The 24,617-nt window shown below is 36.4% G+C and overlaps 3 protein-coding genes across 7 annotated transcripts in view; 2 read left to right on the top strand and 1 right to left on the bottom strand.

Annotated features, from left to right (window-relative positions):
• The first annotated feature begins 747 nt into the window (after positions 1-747).
• On the top strand, positions 748-4,290 carry LOC122007928 (probable 1-deoxy-D-xylulose-5-phosphate synthase 2, chloroplastic). The gene is made up of 10 exons (XM_042563467.1): positions 748-890; positions 989-1,144; positions 1,242-1,406; positions 1,488-1,638; positions 1,722-1,993; positions 2,438-2,711; positions 2,792-3,099; positions 3,199-3,480; positions 3,581-3,865; positions 3,943-4,290. The coding sequence occupies exons 1-10, from the start codon at positions 801-803 to the stop codon at positions 4,087-4,089; spliced, it is 2,130 nt and encodes a 709-aa protein (XP_042419401.1). The 5' UTR covers positions 748-800; the 3' UTR covers positions 4,090-4,290.
• A 1,304-nt stretch (positions 4,291-5,594) lies between these two features.
• On the bottom strand, positions 5,595-9,589 carry LOC122008158 (LRR receptor-like serine/threonine-protein kinase FEI 2). Of its 3 annotated transcripts, none has more exons than XM_042563771.1 (13): positions 9,435-9,589; positions 9,221-9,359; positions 9,039-9,110; positions 8,561-8,632; positions 8,375-8,446; positions 8,216-8,287; positions 8,062-8,133; positions 7,767-7,882; positions 7,431-7,616; positions 7,017-7,349; positions 6,506-6,760; positions 6,069-6,202; positions 5,595-5,985 (listed from the first exon to the last, which is right to left on the bottom strand). In XM_042563771.1, the coding sequence occupies exons 1-13, from the start codon at positions 9,523-9,525 to the stop codon at positions 5,761-5,763; spliced, it is 1,839 nt and encodes a 612-aa protein (XP_042419705.1). In that variant the 5' UTR covers positions 9,526-9,589; the 3' UTR covers positions 5,595-5,760. The 3 variants fall into 3 exon arrangements, with proteins under 3 accessions (XP_042419705.1, XP_042419706.1, XP_042419707.1); XM_042563772.1 differs by having other exon boundaries at positions 6,506-6,757; XM_042563773.1 differs by having other exon boundaries at positions 9,221-9,353; positions 9,435-9,583.
• A 1,225-nt stretch (positions 9,590-10,814) lies between these two features.
• LOC122012189 (inositol hexakisphosphate and diphosphoinositol-pentakisphosphate kinase VIP1-like) overlaps positions 10,815-24,617 on the top strand; it is a 70,596-nt gene continuing 56,793 nt past the window's right edge. For 2 of the 3 annotated variants that reach the window (XM_042568642.1, XM_042568641.1), the window contains exons 1-4: positions 10,816-11,269; positions 15,766-15,825; positions 19,394-19,440; positions 19,976-20,059. In XM_042568642.1, the coding sequence (XP_042424576.1) occupies positions 11,225-11,269; positions 15,766-15,825; positions 19,394-19,440; positions 19,976-20,059 (236 nt within the window). In that variant the 5' untranslated portion in view covers positions 10,816-11,224. Of the gene's footprint in view, positions 11,270-15,765; positions 15,826-19,393; positions 19,441-19,975; positions 20,060-24,617 lie in introns of all 3 variants that reach the window. The other variant, XM_042568643.1, reaches the window with a different exon arrangement.

Genomic DNA, 24,617 nt, shown 5'->3' with positions numbered 1-24,617 from the left:
AAAAATAAAATATAAATTTTGTTATTTTTTAGCAATAATAGAAATATAGGGCGCAATACATTAAATCCCAAAATAAAACCACCAACTTCCATTGTCTATATACGTACACGCATACGTCCAACATATGGGCGGAAGGTAAGAAATTAAATTATACACGTAAAAAATATTTTGATAATTATATAAGTTGTGTTTCATGTGTTGGGTAACGTAGATATTATTATTATTATTATTCTTCATCTTCTAAATTAAGAAATGACAAACCGGCTGAAATAGACCGGTGCAATTCGGAATAATATGAATTGTTTAATTAATAAAATGTTCAATAGAAATAAAACACTCTAAATTATATCAATCATGAAAAGACGCCTTTAAAAAAATAAAAGAAAAAAACACCCTATCTTATTTTAAGAAATGAAATTTGAAAGTCCGGTGTTCAATTGGTTATGTGTGACAAATTTATTATAATAGAATAAAAGTTTAGGGGGAAAAAAATCTCTTTCACTGCTAGTAACTTGACAATTAAGACCCTATAATTTATCTTTTTTATATATATATAATTAGAAACCAAAGAGACTTTGATGAGCCTAGTTATCTTTACTTAAAAAAGAAAATGAAATTTGAATATAATAAGAATTAATAAGGAAAAGTTGATAAAAAGTCTGAGAGGCCAAATCAAATTTGGTGGAAAGGCTTTTGTCGTCACCATCGTCACCTTCTATTTAAATCACCGCATGCTGCCATCCGAACGGCAGACACACACACACACACCCCTCTCTCTCTCTCTCTCTCTCTCTCGCTAAATGGAGGCTTCAAGTTCTCTCATGGCGGCCTCCCCCGCCTCGTTACTCGGATCTCTGAGATCGAACACGAACAATGGCAGAAGAAGACAGGTAGCTAGCTAGGGTTCCATTTCTTGAATCTTTTCCTAAAAAGGCTTGATTTTTCCGTCGAGTCTCATGTCTGCGGCGTTTTCTTTTTCCCTATTTAGTTCGCTGTGAGAGCGTGCCGGCCAAGCGGCGATGGGAAGATGATGATTGCTAAGGGAGAGAATGGGTGGAAGATTGATTACTCGGGGGAGAAGCCTGCGACGCCTCTCCTCGATACGATCAACTTCCCTATTCACATGAAGAACCTCTCCCGGAAGGTGATCCTATCTATCTGCGTAGAAATAGGTCGAACAATTGAACCTTTTCGTGACTAATTTGGCGGGAAATACACTGTCTCTAAAATGTTTGCTATAGGATTTGGAGCAGCTGGCTGCTGAGCTCAGAGCGGAAGTTGTGCACACCGTTTCGAAAACTGGAGGGCACTTGAGCTCCAGCTTGGGGGTGGTAGAACTGACTGTGGCTCTTCATTATGTGTTTAATGCTCCTCAAGACAAGATCATTTGGGATGTCGGCCATCAGGTCAGTAATACTATAAATTCGTAGTAGTTTTGCCGCCAAAGTAACTGGTTCAAGCCTAAATCCAAATTGGGGATAATACAGACCTATCCTCACAAGATATTGACTGGAAGGAGGTCGAGGATGCATACAATCAGGCAGACCTCAGGGCTTGCTGGGTTCCCCAAGAGAGATGAGAGCGTTTATGATGCCTTTGGCGTTGGCCACAGTTCCACAAGCATCTCTGCAGGACTCGGTTAGCTAACTTACTCTTATAAATTCCATCTTATGGTTCGGTGTTCAAGTCAGGATGATGTTTACGCCCAGAGAGTTTGACAGGAATGGCTGTTGCAAGAGATCTACTAGGGAAGACGAATCATGTTATTTCAGTGGTTGGAGATGGAGCTATGACTGCTGGCCAGGCCTATGAAGCAATGAACAATGCTGGATACTTGGATTCTAATCTTATTGTCGTGTTGAATGATAATAAACAAGTTTCTCTTCCAACTGCAACCCTTGATGGACCTGCAACTCCTGTTGGGGCACTCAGTAAGGCCCTTACTAAGCTTCAATCCAGCACAAAGTTCCGTATGCTACGTGAAACTGCTAAGGTAGAATCTTGATCCTTAACTAGATTATGCTCTATTTGTTGTTCTTTTAATAATATCAGCAACACATTGATAAAGTTGAGCTGCCGAAATTGTTTCTGTACAGAGAGAATATATCCACTTAAACAAACATTTGATGTGTGAAATACACAGATTTAGGGTATTTATGACCTATTTCAATTAAACCTCACAAAAAGGATATTTTGGTGTGTAAATGTTTCTAAAAACAACAGTATTGTTCATTCTGTTGGGAGTACATTTGAAGAAGCAAGAAACTATCTTCACTTGGAAAGAAAACAATAGCAAAGATATATGTTTAGTGTTTTAGAAATGACTTTCCTTTTTCTCAGGTAGGTAAACTTTATTGTGTTTGATCTGTATTATTTTAGTCTAGTTAAAAGATTTTATGTTGGACAAGATCATTACACCAATTTTTTTTTTGTTTAGAATCTCACAAAGCAAATTGGTGGGCAAGCACATCAGATTGCTTCAAAGGTGGATGAATATGCTCGGGGAATGATGAGTGCCTCTAATTCTACATTGTTTGAGGAACTTGGTCTGTATTATATAGGTCCTGTTGATGGGCACAGTGTAGACGACTTGATCACCATCTTTGAGGAGATCAAGTCCATGCCAGTTCCTGGTCCTGTCCTTATCCATATTGTGACAGAGAAAGGAAAGGGGTATCCCCCTGCTGAGGCTGCTGCAGACAAGATGCACGGTGAGTCTTTCACTCATTCCTCAAAGCTAGAAGTTTCCCTGATAGCTATGGTAATCTGATCCATGTATGCCATGGTGCAGGTGTTGTGAAGTTCGATCCAAAAACTGGCAAGCAATCCATGGCAAAATCCTCCACCCTTTCATACACCCGATACTTTGCAGAATCACTCATCAAAGAGGCCGAGGTTGATGACAAGATTGTGGCTGTGCATGCTGCCATGGGAAGTGGCACTGGGCTGAATTATTTCCAGAAGAGATTTCCAGACAGATGCTATGATGTGGGAATCGCAGAGCAGCATGCAGTCACATTTGCAGCTGGTTTGGCCACTGAGGGCCTCAAGCCTTTCTGTGCTATCTATTCTTCATTTCTGCAACGGGGATATGATCAAGTAAGAGCATAGAACAAAAATTATAATCTCTTCATAACATAGTTGGTCAATATAAAATAGACCAAAGTCTAATGGATCGATTAACTATGACCCATGCAGGTAGTTCATGATGTTGACTTACAGAAGATTCCTGTCCGGTTTGCGCTGGATCGGGCTGGTCTTGTTGGAGCTGATGGACCTACTCATTGTGGAGCATTTGACATCACATACATGGCTTGCTTACCCAATATGGTTGTGATGGCGCCAGCAGATGAATCTGAACTAACGCATATGGTTGCAACAGCAGTGGCCATTGATGACAGACCAAGCTGTTTCAGATTTCCTAGGGGCAATGGAGTTGGGGTTTCCCTGTCTCCAGACTACAAAGGAACTCCTCTCGAGGTGCTTTTCCTATCTTCCCAACAATTTGCATCTGTTAACAAAACTAAGATGATATTAGCAAGAAGAGCTAATAAACCACATATTTTGTTTGATTCAACAGATTGGGAAGGGTAGGATTCTGATGGAAGGAAATAGAGTTGCCATTCTTGGATATGGCTCCATATTGCAGACATGCATAAAAGCTGCAGACTCACTTAGGAACCATGGAATCGTTGCCACGGTAGCTGATGCCCGGTTCTGTAAACCTCTTGATGTGGAGCTTATAAGAAGGTTGGCAAATGAACATGAGATTCTGATCACTGTGGAGGAGGGTTCCATTGGAGGTTTCGGTTCGCATGTCTTGCACTTCTTGACCTTGAGTGGGCTTCTTGATAAGCAGCTCAAGGTAACTTAATTTAATGAAGTTTTTAATCTGTTGTAACTGTGCTGAGCAGTTGATCTGAAATTTGATTTTCATTACAGGCAAGGTCACTGGTTTTGCCAGATCGATACATTGATCATGGATCGCTTCAGGACCAAACTGAAGAAGCTGGACTTACTTCCAAGCACATTGCTCGAACTGTGCTTACCCTTTTGGGCAAACCTAAGGAAGCATTGCAGCTCCACTGAACTACTTTAAACTGGAAGTCAGTGAAATGATGTCAATCTGCACTTCCTATTGTGGCTAGCGATTAATGTAATGAGATATTTATAATCTGTTCTTTACTACACTGTCAGTTAATCACGTACCTTGTTTTCATTATTGTTGCATATTGAAGGGCTGTGTTCTTGTTGCTTCTTCATGAGTAATTCAAAGCTTGTTTCTAAACATTGTAAGATCCGATTCGCTTATAAAAGTACAAAAGGTCAATTTTAACTTTAATATTTCTTCTGATGTGATCATATTCTCCATATTGCAATGGCTTTTTTCATCAGAGAATCTCGCAGGGATCTTGGAGAAAAAGAATGTACGCAGCTGCTAAGAGACATATTGAAATAAATAATCTTATTTACGAGCATGACACTAATCCGGCAGACAAAATGGCATCAGATTCGGTCCCTATTAAATGAAATAAGTGAAGATGCCCAAGGTGGAAAGGAAGATTGATAGAGTTGTGAAACCATCTGCTGTATCCTGAGCTGTAATCATGAATATTTCTCCAACCATAGAAAATCGGAACAAAACACTCAAAAGGCTGTTTTCTATAAAAGAAAAACAATTAATACAAAATTTACAGTAAAAAAATATATAACATATTTTTCATGCAATCATTTTATGAAGGAAAAAAAGGAATAAGAAAAACTCTAAATTTTATTTCTTAAAAATATTAACGAAGTAATAAATAAGAAATAAATTTAAAACAATTATTAAAAAAACAAATATTTTTATTGTTTTTTTTTGTATGGGAAAGTGAAAATCTTATCTAAAGGAAAACAGAATTTTTAAATTTTTTTTCCTTTTTAAAACAAACAAAGAAAATATTACTAAATTTATTGTTATTATTTAAAATCTTTTGAGGGATACATGAAACACACAAGTCTGTTGAAACGCATTCAAACTTCCCTACCTAGAGTAGTTCAGATTCTAGAGTCATTTTCATTATCTTTCTCTATTTATTGCAAGCTGACTGTGTTTTTTTTAGCTTAGAGCAAGTCAAATCATACAAAACTTGCATAAATTATGAGAAGAAATCAAAATAGATAGACAGCTTTATTGAAGCTAAAATGCCGTATGCTCTTTAAGATTCCTATGCAAATGCTCTATACTCGACAAGTTTTATATGATGAACTACAATGATTTATTGTATTAATAAATTAGAAGGACGTCTTTATATTTGATAACTGGTATTTTGTCTCATTGCATCATGAATCCTTGTTGATTTATATGCTCTAAATGGGAATGGGGTTTCTTGTTTGCTCGCTAGTTGTTGATTTTTAGTTTTTCAGTTGGATTTCTCTTCCTCTTCTTCAGTGGAAGTAAATGAAAGGATTGGGAGAATCTTCTCCTCCACTCAAATTTACTATCCAGAAGCTGGATATAATATACATTGTCCATATGCAATGGAGTTTAAAGTTAAGAAAAAAAATAATCTTAAAAAATGTATATTTAATTTTTTTAATTATTTAATGCTTTCTTTTGAAAGGCAATAAGCCTGCTTAATAAATTATTATCATCAATCCACACGTCCAAACTAGCAATCTCTAACGTCAAAATTTCTTAGCTAAGGCTCGATGAGTGGAGAGCCCTACACGCAGCATTTTTGTACAAAAGCAAGTTTTCATGTCTGTAAGACATTCAAATTAGATGTACAAATGAGTTTCATAGAGCTCGTCGTTCAAGCAGGGCGACATGATCTCCTCCTCGAGCATCTGTAAGACCCTACTCATGGAAGGGCGGTTGTCAGGGTTCGAATCAGTGCACATTGCAGCGACGTCAATGATTGCTTCTACTGATTCGACATCTACGCTGCCGCACTTCCTGTCTATAATTTCCTCCAAACTGTTATCTTCTGCCAGCGTATTTAACTGTCAAATGTATAAGAAGTCAAACAAGTGGAGCAGAGATGTCGATTATGGCTAAATAACAAGAAACAGGAGTGTTTTCTTACCCAGCCAACAATGTCCAATCCTCGCCTCACAAAGGATGGATCTGTAGGCCTTTTTCCAGTCACTAACTCCAGCAACAGGACCCCAAAGGAATATGCATCTGACTTATCCGTTGCAATTCCACTTTCGAGGTATTCTGAGAGGCAGGAAAAAGATTACTATCAATTACAACTGAGTGATTCATAAATCATAATACATTTGGTAGAAGCCAAAGTTGTTGTTTGATTCAACTATCTTAACAAGAATCAATTAAATGTTATAGACAACATCTAACACAGTTCAAACTTTCAAGTACTCTTTCCTGAATTCGTTTAGATATCAAAATATCTCTATATCCATCAGAGTTTCCTGCCTAATGAGTATTTCCTCTTGAAACATTATAATGTCTTAAAAACTATAGTGTTGAGGACACCAGTAATTTTCAAAGTTAGTAGAAAACCTGGTGCGAGGTAGCCAAAAGTGCCTGCTACTACAGTGGTGACATGTGCATCGCCATCTACAAGCAATTTAGCAAGACCAAAATCTGACAGATGAGGCTCCAAGCTCCTATCAAGTAAAATGTTGCTAGATTTGAAGTCCTTGTGAACTATTCTGGGAGTGCAATCATGGTGCAAGTATGCTAATCCTTTTGCAGCCCCAAGAGCAATCTTCATACGTGCATTCCAGTTCAATGGGTGCTCTTCTTGACTATCTTCTGGAAAAAGAAAGATTCAGTGAATTAAAAACAAAAGAAAGCATAGTCAATATCTTCAAATGATAGGAATCAATGTCATGTCTAATAGAGATACAACAAAGAAGAAATCTTTTGTAAGGGGAGATCTGAATAGCTAGACATGGATAAATATTATGTTATACTACAAAGAGAGTTAACATGTCTTCAAACTCATCATTTACAAAGAAATTAAGAAAAATTTCCACACAAAAATATACATTTTGCTTGAGAAAATTACCATGAAGGTAATGATCTAGGCTCCCCAAATCCAGATAATCATAAATGAGAAGCCTTGCAGATTGGAGTCTACAATAGCCTCGAAGATTCACAAGGTTGACGTGCTTGATACTACCCAAAATCTCAAGCTCCCTCTCAAAAATCTGATTTGATATCTCTCGGTTCCTATCAATCTTTTTAACAGCAAAAACACAGTTATCATCAATCACCATCTTGTAGACTGTACCAAATCCTCCAGAACCAATCATATCATCTTCATCAAGCAACTCCAGCTTTTTTATAATTTCTTGAGATGAATATGGGAGATTTCCATGAAAAATAACAAGCTTGCTTCCTGAGAAGAGACATATTGAGTCAAATAGGTTATTCACCAGGATTGAGTCCTATTAATAGGCATTTAAACAACTGAGCTTACCACCATCTTGCACAAGTTGTTTCTTTACTTTTACGTAGGTTCCAGCAAGTCTTTCCTTTCTCGACAGTAAGCAAATCCATAAGAATGCAAGGATTGTAACTAAAGCAAAGGCCATGGTAGTGACAGCGCCAATAATGATACCATTCAAAAAATGTGATGATCTTTTGGACGAATATGATGCTAATCCTGAAATTTTTTTAAGGGTTAGCTAAAAGATGCACCAAGGACATTATGAACCAAAATTACACAAGTTCCTTTGTAAAAGGAAAATCAAATAGATGGAGCAAGTTCAGTAGCTCCCAGCAAGAAGAAAAGTTATGCTCTCTTCAAACATACCAGGAGAAGCAAAAGCGTCGGAATGTGGTAATACTGCAGGAAAGCCCAATGTACCACCAGTGCTATGACAAACTTTCTGAATTGGCAAACCACATAGTTCCAAATTCCCAACAAACCTGCATTAGCATCCCTTCCAAATTATCATATAGATACTTGAACTAAAACATAAGAAGAGTAGTGGACACTTAGTGAAATGTAACAAAATCTCAGTTGCCCTAGCAAACAATTGGATCCCATATACACAAGTAATGATGCAAGTTAATGAAGCATCAAAGAGAATACAAGAATTACTCACGAAGTGCGTTGAAAAGTTCCAAGGACGCCAACAGTTGGAACCTCACCAGACAAGAAATTTGTTGATAAATTTCTACAGTTAAAGAAATCACTGTCAAACATTGAACTCTGAAATGGGAAACCGCTGAGCTACCAACAATTACATGAAGACTCACAGAACTCGTAGTTGGCTCAGCCGGCCAATAGTTGGTGGAATTGTGCCCTTGAGTAAATTGTTAGACAAATCCCTACAATTTTTTATTATATCAAGCTCAAGAAAACTGAATGAACAAATAACAATAGACTAAAAGAGAACAAGGGATTGGAGAAAGTACAGGATGGTAAGGTGCACAAGTTCTCCAATCTCAGGTGGAATGCTTCCTTGAAGGTAATTATATCTCAGATATCTTCAAAGAAAGTGTGAAAATTTCAAGCAACAAGATCCAGTAAATTTGCATTGCTAATAAATAAAAAAAAATGAATATATATATATATATATGACTAAGAAGAAAAAGGTATACAATGCTCTTAGCTCAGTGCAGTTTTTTATCTCAATTGGAATAGGACCATGCAAGCTGTTCCGGTGTAAAGCCCTGCCACGATACACATATCCTTGTAAGAATTCATTAGCTCACAGCTATTAGAGATTAGAAAAGTCATCTGAAATAACTATCTCATCATTTTCATGACTACGATGCATTCTGGACATTGAAAGAACACTCCTCTTACTTCAATACTATCTCAAATTGAGATCAAACACTAGTGAGGAAAATATGAATTTAAGAAAGAGTTTATTGAAGAGAAACAAAGAAAAATAAATTCTAAGGTTTTGTATGGTCATCTACCAAATGGCGGATCAAAGTCCCCTTGTTCGGTGTTTAGTATACCGCTACATTTTTACATGTCCTTATTTTTTGGTCAGAATCGCCACGTAATGGCTTGCATACATTCAGAGATTTTCTATAAGGAAAAAAGGATTGAAAAGAAAAATGTCCTTACAATCTCTGAAGCCTTTGGAGCCGGCCAATACTCGCGGAGATGATGCCGCTGAGTTGCATATAAGGTAAGTCACTGCCATGGAGCATGAAGTAGGTTTTGGTCAAGTTAGACGCACGCAAAGAGAAAAGATAGAGAACCTAAATTATTAAACAAAAGATTCGTATATAGGACAGAACAGATACATTGATCGGACAGTGAGGTCGGAGAGGTGGCAGGATACGCCGAGCCAGGATGAGCATGGATGAGAATCGGTACGTCGCCAGCTCCACAGCAGTTGCTTGGAATCGTTGAAGCCAATCTTGAGCTCCAGAAGAGCTTCACCTTCGAACCAAACCAAATCCACTCACTCCACAATCTTTCCCACTCGATCAAACCGTATAAAGCAGAGAATTTTACCATCAGGAGTTAAGGCGCTGGCGAAGGCCACAAATGAGGCGAGAGTCCACCATGAAATGGCGATGCTGACACCGAGTTGCTTCCTTACCATTGACTGCTTCCTCGCTTGGACTTGAGGAAAGCTACTGAGGTGAGTGGTAAAGGAGGAACAGAGACTCAGAGAGCATAAATTAGGGATGACAGTGCGGGTCCGTGTCGGGAACCGTGCAGCGACGAAGGAATCTCAATTCAAATTGAAGAGGGTCGGTACGCAATATTGAATATTGGAGGGTAAATAATTCAAATTGAAAGTCTAAGCCTCAACCATTGAATCGAAAAGACTGCTTCCTCGCTTGGACTTCTTCCAGATTGACTGTTCTTTTCGCCTTAGCTATGAATATTGTTGTGCTTAATTTATCTAGTTTTTTTTCCTCTCTATCTTGTTGCATTCTTTTTCATTCTACTTACTTTGATTGGCTCGGTTATAACTTGTAAGTATTTGTAAGTTATCACTTATTAGTAAGACTAGATATTATATTGAGAAATTAAAGAATTGATTGGTGTCCTTTGATAATTCATCTAATGTTAAGGACCAAGTTGAAAATTTGCCTTAGAAAAGGTATGGGTTTTTGTGCCTTGCACGTGTTACACACGTGAATTGTCGGAAAATAAGACCTGGATTATAGCCCATGGGCCCGAGCTTGAAACCGAAACGAGAAATGAGGCGCCGATTATGTGGACACCTTTCTTCCAACGCACATGTAATTCGTCGCTGACTGGGTTTAAACTGGTTCGACTGGGTCAATGTCACGAATCGAACTGCTTCTGCTTGGTGCCGGAAAATTTAGGTCGTCCAATAGGACCGGACCACCACCAGATATTCCATGGGCCCATTCAGGGAGTTCGCATGCGTTAGTCGAGACAGGCATCAGGAAGAAATTAAATTAAATTGAATTAAAATCTTTAGTATCATATGGTATTTAAATTCTTTTTAAAATCCAGTAATATATATTTTAAAAAAATATATACTTTAGTTTTCAAAAAATTATTGTTTAAAAATAAATATAATAATATATTCGGACAATTGGAAAACTGAATTCGAATTTGGCAGAGCCGAATCAACCGAGATCGGTTCCGTGGTCCCTGTCTTAGGAGAGACACTGGGAAGAGAGCACGTTATCTTACCGTTGTTTGATTCATAATTTCCCTGGTCTAAAATAAAGTGTTCTGCCCACCCCCACTATTGCAGGCCTTCGATTCTCGAGAAGATTCGAAAGCGGCAGCTCCAACCCGCAACCAATCACAAGCTAGGTAAACGAAGGGGTAGCCAGAAAGAAGAAATAAAACGTGATCAACAACTCTGCTTGGGACAATTACGTTTTTAAACGCGGCCTCCGTAATCAGCAAGCGCCTTCGAAGAGCCTTGATATCAAATTCCGGATTGATTATTAAATATTTTAGGTTAAATTAGTCAGCCAGCCTTATTTAGTGGTCCGGCCTCCATTTGCCAACTTATTGCTCCCTTTTTAAGCAACGTTTTATCTGATCAATCACTCGTTTTCTCTCATCCATTCGCTCGAGCTTTCTGTGTTCAGTTGCAATTGGTGGCGGCGATGGCAAGCATGGCGGAACCGTAACTTCTCAGATTCGAATCCTACTAAAAAGCCTAGGTATCGCGTTGAATCGTCTATCTCGATTCTTTTGGTGCAAAGATAGGTAGGTGTATACGATCGTTTCTTTGGAACATTCGGCACAATACCGCGAGCCCAAGATAGATAGGTGGTGGTGGAGAACGGCGGGGTGGAGCAGAGATGACGGACAAGATCAAGATTGGCGTCTGCGTGATGGAAAAGAAGGTGAGATGCCGTCAGGTTTGATTGTTCGTCTCGCGTTTTGGAACCTTTTGCTTGTGGCGTGAAATCTTCCGTTGAGAAATGACGTGACGTGAGTTTTAGCTCTTTGTTTCTATATTCTGCCTTAACTCTATCCTTCGGTTTCTTGAGTAGTTCTCTCGTTCGCTCTTGATGTCGTGGATGGCCTCATGTTTGTCTCATTTCTTTGATTTATTGGAGTTACCCTTTAATCAAGTTATTCTGTTGTGCATTGCCGACATTTGGATGTCTCTTTGGGGGCAAGAGTGCTGAGTGAAAAGAGCGCTGGGACGATTTTGTTCGCTTTGTTTCCCTTGGTGAATTGTGTAAACACTTGTTTCTTTTAGAAGCATAGTTTCCCTTTTTCTTGTGGCATGAAGTATTCTGACGAGAAATGACGTGACATGCTTTTATCTCTTAACTCCGCCCATGATGACCGGTCATGGCCGGTCCCAAGCCCGGATAAAGGAGGAGGGTTGCGTTAGGTTGCCAGCCAACGTCAAACTATGACAAATATTCAATGAATGAATCCATTAAACTATTGTGCTAATGCTAGGTTGTTCCTCGGAAGGAACGCGTTGCAGGGTCCGACTGTAACGTCTCGGCAAGGACCGCTACATCTCCAGAACTCGGGTGTAGTGATAAATATGCAAGAGTTCGCGTTACAGGGTCCGACTGTAACGTCTCAGCAAGGACCGCTACATCTCCATGAGAACTTGGGTGTAGTGTTAAATAGGCAAAAGTTCTCACATCATAGGTTAGATAAGAACAAATATGATAGGAAAACTAATAATCTAAGATTTGGAACATGGAATATAAGAACTCTCACTGGTAAATCAATGGAGGTAGTAGATATGATGATTAGGAGAAAAATTAGTATTTTGTGTGTACAAGAGACAAAATGGATAGGCGAGAAGGCAAAGATGATAGAGAACTTGGGTTTTAAGTTATGGTACACTGGAAAGAGTAAAGCAAGAAATGAAGTGGGTATCATTGTAGATAGTTTGTTAAAGGATGAAGTTGTAGGAGTAGTTAGAAAAGGAGATAGAATTATAACCCTTAAGATAATAGTGGCGAAAGAAACTATGAACATAATTAGCGTATATGCACCACAAGTAGGATTAGATGAAGCTACCAAATCAAGGTTTTGGGAGGACTTAGATGAAATATTATAAAATATTCCACCAAATGAAATGATTTTAATAGGAGGTGATTTAAATGGGCATGTCGGAGTGAAAAATGAGGAATATGAGAGAGTACATGGGAGTTATGGGTTTGGAACGAGGAATGAGGAAGGGAAAACTATATTAGATTTTGCGATAGCATATGACCTTATATTAGCTAATACGTTTTTTAAGAAAAGAGAAGAACACTTAGTCACATTCAAAAGTGGGAATAATAAATCGCAAATTGACTTTCTTATGGTTAGGAAGAAGGATAGAAAGATTTGTAAAGATTGCAAAGTCATCCCTGGAGAAAGCTTAACTACCCAACATAGGGTAGTAGTGTTGGATATACGCCTCAAACATAGTATCAATAGAAAGAAAATATATACAATTCCTAGAATTAAGTGGTGGAAGTTAAAGGATGGGAAACAAAATATATTTAAGGAGAAGTACAAGCATTAGGTGAAATATACGATGACTCTAATACAACATGAGATAAGATGGTATCAAAATTGAAAATAGTAGCTAAGAGTGTACTCGGTGAGTCAAAGGGACATGCACCACTAAGTAAAGAATCTTGGTGGTGGAATGAGAAAGTACAAGAGAAAGTGAAGGAAAAACGAATAGCTTATAAGGAATTATATATTTGTAAGAACGAGGAAAACTTAAAAAAATATACAATAGCCAAGAAAGAAGCTAAGAAAGTAGTGAGTGAAGCAAAAAATGAAACTTTTGAACGCTTATATCAAAAATTGGATACAAAAGAAGGGGAAAGAGACATTTATAGAATAACTAAAGTGAGAGAAAGGAAAATAAGAGATCTTAGTCAAATAAAATGTATTAAAGATGAATGTAATAGGGTATTAGTAAATGATGGAGAAATAAAAGAGCGGTGGAAGAGGTATTTTCATCAACTTTTTAATGAAGGTTTAGGTGATCAACTTAACTTAGGTAATTTAATTAGGTCAAATGAACATAGAAATTTTAATTTTTATCGTAGAATTCAAACTTCAGAAGTAAAACAAACTTTAAATGAGATGCACAATGGAAAAGCCATTGGATCGGATGATATTCCGATAGAGGTATGGAAGTGCTTAGGGAAACAAGGCATTGAATGACTTACAAAATTATTTAACATGATATTGAAAACGAAAAGAATGCCTGATCAATGGAGGATAAGTACTCTAGTTCCCTTATATAAGAACAAGGGAGACATACAAAATTGTGCAAACTATAGGGGTATTAAACTAATGAGTCATACTATGAAACTTTGAGAAAAAGTAATAGAAAAAAGATTAAGGAAGGAGACCACAGTGACAGAAAATCAATTTGGGTTCATGTCTGGAAGGTCGACAATAGAAGCTATACATCTCCTTAGACAATTAATTGAAAAATATCGGGAGCAAAAACAAGATCTACACATGGTATTCATTGACTTAGAAAAAGCTTATGATAGAGTACCAAGAGAAATTATATGGAGAGTTTTAGAAAAGAGAGGTGTTAGCGTAACATATATTGAACTAATTAAGGATATGTATGAGGATGTAACGACCAGAGTAAAGACTTCAGGCGGAGTAACTGAAGCATTTCCAATAAAGATAGGGTTACATCAAGGATCAACCCTAAGTTCCTATCTTTTTACACTAATTATGGACGAACTCACTGCGCACATTCAAGACACAGTACCGTGGTGCATGTTGTTTGCAGATGATATTATTTTGGTAGATGAGACACGTGAAGAAGTAAATGCTAAGCTAGAATTTTGGAGGGAAACACTAGAAGGGAAAAGTTTTAAGCTTAGTAGATTAAAGACAGAATATATGAAATTTAAGTTTAGCAATATTAGAAGTAATGAAACAATTGTTAAGATAGGAGAGGACGAGTTGCCCGGAATCGAGAGATTTAAATATTTAGGATCATTTTTACAAAATGATGGAGGGATTGAGAGAGATGTCTTACATAGAATACAAGCAGGATGGGTGAAATGGAGGGGAGCGTCGGGTGTTTTATGTGACTGTAAAGTACCTCTTAAACTTAAAGGTAAGTTCTATAAAACCGCAGTTAGACCTGTTATGTTATATGGAGCTGAATGTTGGGCTATGACTTGAGCACATGAGCATAAGATGAGAGTTGCAGAGATGAGGATGTTAAGGTGGATGTGTGGGCATACGAAGATGGACAAAATAAGGAATGAGAGCATTAAAGAGAAAGTCGGAGTTGCATCTATTGAGGACAAACTCCGAGAGATACGTTTAAGATGGTATGGACATGTACTTAGACGACCAATAAATGCTCCAGTTAGGCGATGTGAAACTATGATAAACATGCATATCAAACGAGGAAGAGGACGACCAAAAAAGACTTGGTTAGCAACAATAAAACAAGATAAAATTTATTTAAATATAGATGATGATATAATAGGAGATAGGGCTTAATGGCGTAAAAGGATTCATACAGCCAACCCCACCTAGTGGGAAAATGCTTGGTTGTTGTTGTTGTTGTTCTGTTTTATCTCTTTCCTTTGGTTTATTGAGTTTCATTTGAATGTCTCTCTGGGACAAGAGTGCTGAGTAAACAAAGAGCGTTAGGACGATTTCATTTACCTTTTTTCTCATTTTGCCCTGATGAAGTGTACAGATACTCGTTTCTTTTCTTAAGAAGTGGTGGTAATGCTTATCTCTCTCTCTCTCGTTAAATTGATGTCCTCGATGATGATCATAAAGACCTGCAAATCTCAACTATTTGAATCCAGCTATACAATTGTATCACTCCATTCCACTATAATTTACTATTAGGGCTTTACTCTTTTTACAATTAACTCTAAATTAATCCAAATTATGTAATTTTAAAATCCATTGATCGTCTCTAAACACAGTTTTCATCTCAATCAAATTTCTCTTTTCTTGGTGCTACAACTAATTGCATCTTTCCTATTAACTTCATAGATTCATCTTAGTGTTCTCATCACTTTGGTACATGATTCCTTAACTGCCTTACACTTTGATTCATGATGAACCATACCTTAGTTTTATTACAATTTTTATGTCCAAGGAGCACACATTATCACAAGATTCCCAAAGCTCGTTCCTGTTTCATCCACTCATTTTTTTTATATTTTATAACGGTACTTTCATTGCTCTCTCACTCATTCCTCAGTCCATTACAAAATTTTTATTGTGAATTTGTAGTTTTTGGTTGTTTTTCTCTCATTACTTAATCTTGTGGACATTTAGAACAAATTTCTATTGATAATTTTCCCTTCATTAGAAAATAATGTTGGCTATTATTCTTACATTATGAATTGTTGCATTATAGGTCTCATCTGCACCTATGGTCCAAATCTTGGAGAGGTTGCAAGCTTTTGGAGAATTTGAGGTGCGTTCTTTGTTTCTTGATTGGTTGTTTGACCTTTTAGGCTTTCATCTTCCTCTGGAAACAAAAATCTTGAAGCATGTGGCAGAATGCACTAGTTTCATGGTCAAGCTTATTCACCCAGCTTATATTTGATTATAAATTTCATCAATTATACTTTGTTTGCATATCTTTTCTCCAACTGTGTTGATAAGCATCCTTTTGACCAAATACTAATGCATTTGAGAGAGTATTTGTACAAATTACATGAGACTAGAAAATGGTTGATGTTGTTTTATGTATTTTTCCTGTAAAACTTTTTGCATTTATACTAGGCGATAGCATTCATCTTGGTCATTTGTTATTGACACATTGGATTTGGTGATGCATCTGTTTCATTTTTTAGGAAATCAGTAACGTTCAGAAAGTTTTTATTATTAGTGAATGATGTATATATGGAACTGCAGATATGTCAAACAGTAGAATTCTCTTGTAATACATGTTTTCTTTCTCAAGTTGCCATTCAATCTCAGTTCATGAACTAGTAACTTGCATTGGATAACTATTGTATACAAAACATAGAGATCAATTTAATCTTGTTCTTGTTTCTTATTTATCGGTCTTGTTGGTTCACTTTAATTAATTTGGTTAGTGGTATTATGTTTCTGAATTCATGTTTTATCTTTTGTTTAGGCCATTTCAAGGTTAATCATTGATTGTGTTCTGTGATATTGATAATTTATTTGATTGGGAGGTGGGTGATAATGTAGAAGAAAAGTGAAATATATGTGATCCGACAGACCATATAATGTGAATGAAGATATCTTGCAATGATTTTTGAAGATCTATGCAGCGGTAAATATAGAATTTTTGAGTCAAGAAGACAAACTAATACTACTTCTCCCAGTGTTAATTAAGAGATGCAAATGATAAAGGATAGTTAGTAATTTGTTATAATATATTGATAAATTTTATCAAAATTTGGGGTGGTGGGTGGAGGCATCACCCTAGCTCCCGTATTTGTTCGCCCTTGTTGTTACTTATGGCATAGTTATGTTTTTGTTTCTCTTCATTCATCTCATCATCAACATGCCATGTTAGCCTTAACTATTTGGGTTCAACAACAACAAAGATCAATCCTTCCATTGGACTCTACATGAGGCTTATACCATGTTAGGTCAATCAACTCAATTCTTACACTAGCTGATAGGTGGTGTTTGCTTCTGTTCTTATGTATGAAATAGTTATGTTTCTGGCTCTCTTCATTCATATCTGTTGGTTGGTCCTAGGAAGATCATACCGGTTTCACTATACAAAAATTTTGTACATGTGTCGAACCTTTCATAAATAACTTATTGTGTTATTTAGAAGTTAAATTAGGAATCGCAGACGGAACTTAACATCATTGATTCCAAATTTAACTTATCTGTTCTTAATAGTTTAGATTTGGATCGCAAACGGAACTTAACACTATTGATCCAAATCCACCTATGTTATAAATTCCATTAAATATTAATTTCCAAAATTGGCTTCCAGGACTGCATGGCGAGGCACAGGACCTTCTTGGGTATGGGAGTATCCACCACTGCCTAGGCAAAGCCTTTTAAGGAAAGCTAATATTTAATTTCCTTATATAACTCTAGGTTTAACCAAAAGGAACAATTGAATCACAAATTCGAAAAACAAAACAAAGAAAACACAACTTCGAAACAAATCCGAAAAACTAGAATCTAATGCCTCTTGTGTTTGGAATTCTTACAAAGAAAAATAACTAGCATGATGCGGAAAACAATTGCTAATTATACCTTCTCTTTGTATGCTAATAACCTCGAGATCTTCTGCCGTATTCCTTGTCTCGCCTTGGACGTCGTGTGGGCGACTATCCTCCAAGATGAACACCACCCAAAGCCTTCTTCCTCCTCTAGAATTCGGCCACCACCACCACCAAGGAGCAAAAGAGAGCAAGGAGAAAAGAGAGGGAGAGAGGGCCGACCACAAGAGGATCACCAAGCAAGAGAATAAGAATTGTTATTTCATGTGACCTCTCCTCCCCTTCTTTTATAATACTTGCCCAAGGCAAATAAAGAAAGATTTTTTACAAAAATTAAAATCTTCCTCTTATTTTTCCTTTTCCCATTTTATTTTTCCTTTCTTTCCTCTTGATTGAATCAATCACCAATCATGGATTGATTGGAGATTTAATTTGGCCGGCCCCTTGCTTGGGCAGCAAGCAAGGGTGGCCGACCACATCATCAAGGGGAAGAAAATTTTTTATAAAATTTTATAAAAGAAGAAATCCTCTTATAAAATTTTACAAGCTCTTTTTCCTAAAGTGGATGTTAAAAAAGGAAAGTTTTAAAAATTAAAAACATGTTTTAAAATTTAAAACTTTTCTTCTAAAAATTTCCTTTTTTAAATGGTTACAAAAATAGAAAATTTTAATTTTAAAATTTCTCTTCCTTTTTTCTAAAACCATGAGGATGGTTAAAAAAGGAAAGTTTTAAAACTTTTAAAACTCTCTATTAAACCATGTGGCCTAATTCAAATAAGGAAAGTTTTATATTTTAAAATTTCTCTTTTAAAACTTATAGTTTTCTACAAAGAGAAGATTTTAAAAATTCAAAACACCCCTCCTTATTTGACAAATTGTGGCCGACCCTTCATTGCTTGGACACCAAGCAAAGGGCCAACCCCTTAAGAGGAGATGGTGGTCGGCCCTTGCTTGGTCACCAAGCCTTAGGCCGACCTCCTTCTTGGACACCAAGAAGGACTTTTATTTGGATGGACTTGAGGCTTTAATGAAGCTACGACAGGACCTAGAGGAGAAATTGGTTTTGGCCTTCCGATGAGCTTAAGTATCCCGTGTTCGCCCCGAACACACAACTCAAGCTCATCAATTAATTGAACAACTACACTTAACAAATAAAATGTAGACATTTGACCAATGTGATTCTTTCATTTCAAAAATAAATGTTTACAAAAGCTAGGCTTTTAGTATACACTCTAACAATATCATCATCATCGAGCCATGTTAGTCCTAACTATTTAGGGTCAGCACAAAAGATCTTATCCTCCCATTTAACTCTACACAAGGCATAATGGAATTTGATACAAGGGCTTAATGCTACGTCAATTGCCTAATTTTTAAACTAGTTGACTGGAGCAATTTCTGTTTCTCTTCATCACATCATCGTCTTCCAGCCATGTTATTCCTAAATATCTAGGGTTTAGGGTCAACAACAAAGAAGTTAACTTTCCATTAAACTCTATGCAAGGCTTATTCCATGTTAGTAATAAATATCTACATATTTCTCTCTTTTTGTCAGGTAAACTGCATTTCATTGGCCACATTATTTCCTTGGCTAAAAGTGTATTTATTTGTATTGACCTTAGCCATTAGTCAGTTATTTTTTTTATATAACAAATTGGCGACAAATTTCCCTCTCCTTCTCCTTTATGAATTGTTCTTGTCCTGCTCAATCATGAAATATTTTTTCATTATTATTATTATTTTTATTTTGCTTAAAGTGAATTGCTTCTACATCATGTCTCTGTATGACCAATTCAATCTAATATATTTTTGTGGATGAAGATTATCATTTTTGGGGACAAGGTTATTATTGAGGACCCAATAGAGAGGTGAGTCACACAATCGCAATTTGCTTTCTTTTTTTTTTTCCTTTTGAATTTTCGTTATTGAATTATTGTGATTCTGTCATTACACTCTAGAAATGCACTATAAGTACAGTACTATGATTTACCTTTTCAGGTCTTCCACATCATTAAATATAGTTGAATTAATGCATTTGATAGTGTAAAAAATAATAAATATTTGTAGGATAGGTACAGTTTTGGCTAGTCACTAGCGGTATGATGTGCCTTGTCACGAATCTAGGATATGCTACAGAGCAGGAGGTCAAAATTCACTGTTTTGTTTAGTGAAGTTTGATACTCATGGACCATGGTGCGGTTCCCCAAAAGGAGATTTTAACTTAGGTATTTAGTTTTGTAGATCGTTTTCAATCTGCACTGGTTTCCTTGTTCTGTGTAACCTTTGCATGAAAACTTATACATCTTTTTTTAAGGATACTTCTTGGTTAACCTAAAACATGTCCTTCGGCCAAAAAAACAATTTTCTTTAGCCATCATTCTCTAAATATGCTCAACATTTCAGCTGGCCAATTTGTGACTGCTTGATTGCCTTCTGCTCCTCTGGTTACCCACTTCAAAAAGCTGAGATGTATGCAGCTCTTCGGAAGTAAGTTTTTTTTTCCTTTAGTTTGCAAATTGTTTTTCTAACAAAACTAGCATCCACTATATTTTGTTGTATTTACAGTCCTGACACTTGGAAATGCTCATCTTGTCTGTTGGTTTATTTCTGTTTTAAATTCGTTCTCCAAAATTTTGTTCATAGGCATGTTTTTAGTCATTTGATTAAGTGGAAGATTCTTTTCACTTATCAATTTATCATGTGCAAGTTTTATATTTTGCTATCAATTAAATAAACAATATGAACTTGGGATGACAGCTTTAGTAATTGGTAAAGCTCGTGAAATATAGCATATGGGAATTTCTCATTCTTAGGCAACTCGACACATTAATTTGAGATTCCAAGTAACATTGGTTCTGGTAAAACTTGAAATTTAAAAGATTATGTTTTGAAAACTACCTTCTTAATTTTCTACATGCCACTTATGCTAATAGGTGTACATCCAAACTAGTCATCATTTGGTAAAAGGAAGTAGCAATTCTGGTATTATGAAACCTATGATAGTTTGTATTTTCTTTAAATCCACCATTCGTTTTTGTTTTTTCTCTTGGATAGAGGGAATAATTTATTACATGCATTATCTGCATTTGGTTGTAGGCTATTTGTAAACTATTTTAATATAGTCTGTCCTACATCTTGCTAGTGCCCAACACCAAATTATAGACATCTGATGTGTGTGATCCTAATTAATGCCATAATAACACATAATTTAGTATAGCGTACCTCAATCATTGTCAATTCAACCCATTCCTTAAACCTGAGATAAGCAAATAAATGAGCACAAATATGCAGAGTAGGTATACAATGACAATGTTAACATAGATACAAGGTTCTAAAATTTGCTAGGCGCTAGACCAGTGCCAGTGCCTAGGCCGCCTAGGCGGGGACTAGACGCCACTAGGCGGATTCCATGGTTTCAATATAAATTACATAATAAATCACATACTATGACTCCAACACAATAACATCAAATTTAAAATGAGTTCAAAATTACATAACTAATAAAATATCACATATTTATTCTACTTCTATTTCTCCATAATTTTCAACAACTTGTCCATTGGGCATAATTTATTAATTTTTTTAAAATATATTTTTATATATTTAAATTTGATTTTCATGAATGAATAAAATTTATTAGATTTTTTTATTTTAAATATATCTTTATATATTTTATTGGGATAATTTAATTAGGTTTTTTGAAAGTCTGTTCGAACTATCCCATTTAAGTTAGGAGTTGATTGCTTAATTAAACGCTGTACCTAAGTTGAACTTATTGGAAATTATGAGAAATGCTCAGTACCGCTATCGACAGCCTGCCTCGCAACCGTGACATCTCCGACGCCGTTGGAGGTATCTCGCGAGGCCTCCGACACCGCTAGAGGCGTTCCATGGTGTCGGAATCATCCCACGACGCCTCGAATGATCGAAGAAGCGAAGAAATTAATAGAGTTTACCTTGAATGATCGGTAGACAAAGAGGCGATCGAAGAAGCAAAATCCGCGACAATGGGTGGCTAGGCCGCCTATCACCGTTTCGGTGCGGTTGGCGGCCGTCTAATCTGAAATTTAGAACACTGCATTGATATAAACTAAGGCTCAATAACATAGGTAAACTATTGATATATCATAAACTTGAGATTGAATATAAACAAAGGAACTACAAAAATATTCAACAATGATTCATAGTATCTGTATATTTCTTCATTGCAACAATCTATCACATATGTATACTTCTCCAAACATACAATAAATACTAACTAAAATATATGATAGATGATAATCAATGTGTATGAACCTAGTTTACACCAATTTACATAATCACACACTCCACAAGCCTATATCATACACCTCCACCAAAAACTGCATGATCCTCAACTCATCAACATAGTGCCATTGCAACAAGTCACATGACTCATCATCTCTGATGCAAAATGCACTACAATAACAAGGCTGCTCTAGTATCCATCTGATCACCCACCTCAATTTATGCTCATCCACAACACTACCCATTTATCCTATACATGGAGCTTTAAGGTATTATCATACTGCTTGTGGTTCCATTCAATCACTCTCTTCTTCTTTAGCCATCCTTAACATTGCTCAATCACTCAATGCAATTGCATCATTGAGGCAATACTACCACACTATATGACGGTTGTCTAGAAGATCAACTATCTTTTTGTCTGCCCATTACTCTTCTTAGAGATGCAACCGGAAACAACCAACCACACAACACCTTGCTCTTGATCTCTTCCCACGTGTAACACCACTTTGACTACAACCCACAAAACCTTCTATAATCCCACTTGTAAAGTTGATTGACCACCTGATCTGATCACACCAACACCAAGGAGTCACTTCCCCTGGATAAGACAATTACCTATTAGTCTATAACTGCCATTTTATAAGGAGAATATCCACTGGAAAAGAAAGGGGTTAGAAACCTATGTTGATTAGTGACTCATTGCTTGCAAATTGCTCCCCATTTGAAAGTTGGATTCTTTAAGTTTCTGGAAAATTTGATTTACATGATCAATTATAAATTTGAATCGATAGATCAATCATATATTTATATGCTTAATGAAATAAATTGGAGAACATAGATACAAAAATAAACAATCTACTGGAAAAACTAACATCAAATGAAGTTGTTGAAATAAATCTAGAATGGTTTAGTTGAGCTAATGTTATGGCTGACAAGATTCATATGTCAATATGAGACACAATGATGTAGTAGCCCTGGTTTACACCTAGAGACATAATGTTGAAGTAGGTTGGAACAAAATGTCTTCCAAAGAAGTGTAGAATTGTAGATGCAACTAATTTCATTGAGTAGTTTAGGAGAATATTTGATGTAGCACAAGAGGAGATTGAGTGTTGGGCAATTTGGGGAGTAGAAATCTGGAATAAAGTGGTAAGGAATGTAGAAACTTAGGTATCACACCTAAGGGTTCCTAGACATCACACCATAGAGGGATTGTATCACACAACCTAAGAGAACTCTCAAAATATTGATATCTATTTCATATCACAGCATTACAGCAGTACACACATTTATACTAGGATTCACAAAGGACTCAAGCAACATAAATGCTAATAGATGGACTCATTGAAAACACAAAGGACTCATAAAGACACATAGGAAACTTAAAAGACTCATTTATATGCTACAATTTTCCAAGCATGGGAAATTAAAGCATATTGGAATTGTTGGTCATTTAATGTTGACTTTTGACTTTAACCCTTAAGAACTGATGAACTTTATTTCATTTCTCAAGTAGGTTTATCATCTTCCAAGACATGCCAATTTAATAGTGAATTTTAGATTTTTTTTTTAGACTTTTAATGGAGTTTGCCACTTGTCTCCATCAACTCTCTCGGGTGAGAAAAACTTGTCCCTGACGAGTTAAAAATTGTGGAATCTTTTATAAAGATCTCTATTCAGCTGTTGGAATTCTGTATCCAAAAAAGAGTCGTGTCTTCCATTGGATAAGATACTCTTGATAACCGCTTACCTTTTCAGACACAATCTGATGATCAATTACATCTTCAATGTCATCTTTCATTGTTTGAATTGATGGCAAAGAAACATTATGTGCATTACTTGCCATAACATCTTCATGTCCAGAATATAAAGTGAGATCCTCGCTATTGCAGACATTGCTAATACCCATATCTGCTGGTAGCTCAAGGACATAAGCATTAGAGCTGATTTTCTTTAAAACTTTATGGGGTCCAGTATTCCTTCAATGAAGTTTCTTATAAACTCCTTTTGGATATCGTTATGGCCTTATACAAGCCATTACCATATTGCCTTCCTGAAATTCAACAACCTTCCTTTTCAAATCAGCATGTGTTTATCATTCATTGCTTAGAGCAATTTTTCGCTTGACATCATCATGTATATCTTGTATGTGTTTGCTAAAAGCATCAGCTTTAGCACTTGATCTTGCCTCTAATAGTAAGTTAACCAAATCAATTGGCTTTCTAGGAAGCATACCTGTAACTATTCACTAAACTATTATATGCAAAGTTAGCCATAAGAAGAATTTGATCCCATGTGGTAACATGATCTCCAACCATGCAACGAAGTAAATCACCCAAACTTCTATTGATTTTCTCTATTTGTTTGAGGGTGAAAGAAGAAGAAAACTTCAACCTTGTATTCATTAATTTCCATAAGGTTTGCCAGAAGTAGCTTGTGAACTTCACATCTTGGTCAGAAACAATTGTTAATGGTAACCCATGAAGGCGAACAACTTCCTTGAAGAAACGTTTAGCAATGTGAACAACATCTGATGGCTTTGAACATGAAATGAAGTGAGACAATTTTGAAAACCGATCCACCACTACAAATATAGAGTCGTGTCCTCTAATCGTTTAGGCAAACCAAGCACAAAATCCTTGCTTAGATCTTGTCATGGTTTGTGTGGCACAGGTAGAGGCATATATAAACTTGTATTTTTCTTTCTTCCTTTAGATAATTGGCATGTGCGACATTGAAAGACAATCTTGGCCACATCCTTCTTAAGGCTAGGCCAATA

This window comes from Zingiber officinale, chromosome 8A (assembly GCF_018446385.1).
Source record: "Zingiber officinale cultivar Zhangliang chromosome 8A, Zo_v1.1, whole genome shotgun sequence".
NCBI classification, from domain to species: Eukaryota; Viridiplantae; Streptophyta; class Magnoliopsida; order Zingiberales; family Zingiberaceae; genus Zingiber; species Zingiber officinale.
Note: the sequence above shows the minus strand (reverse complement) of the source record. Positions and strands in the feature narration are given on the sequence as shown.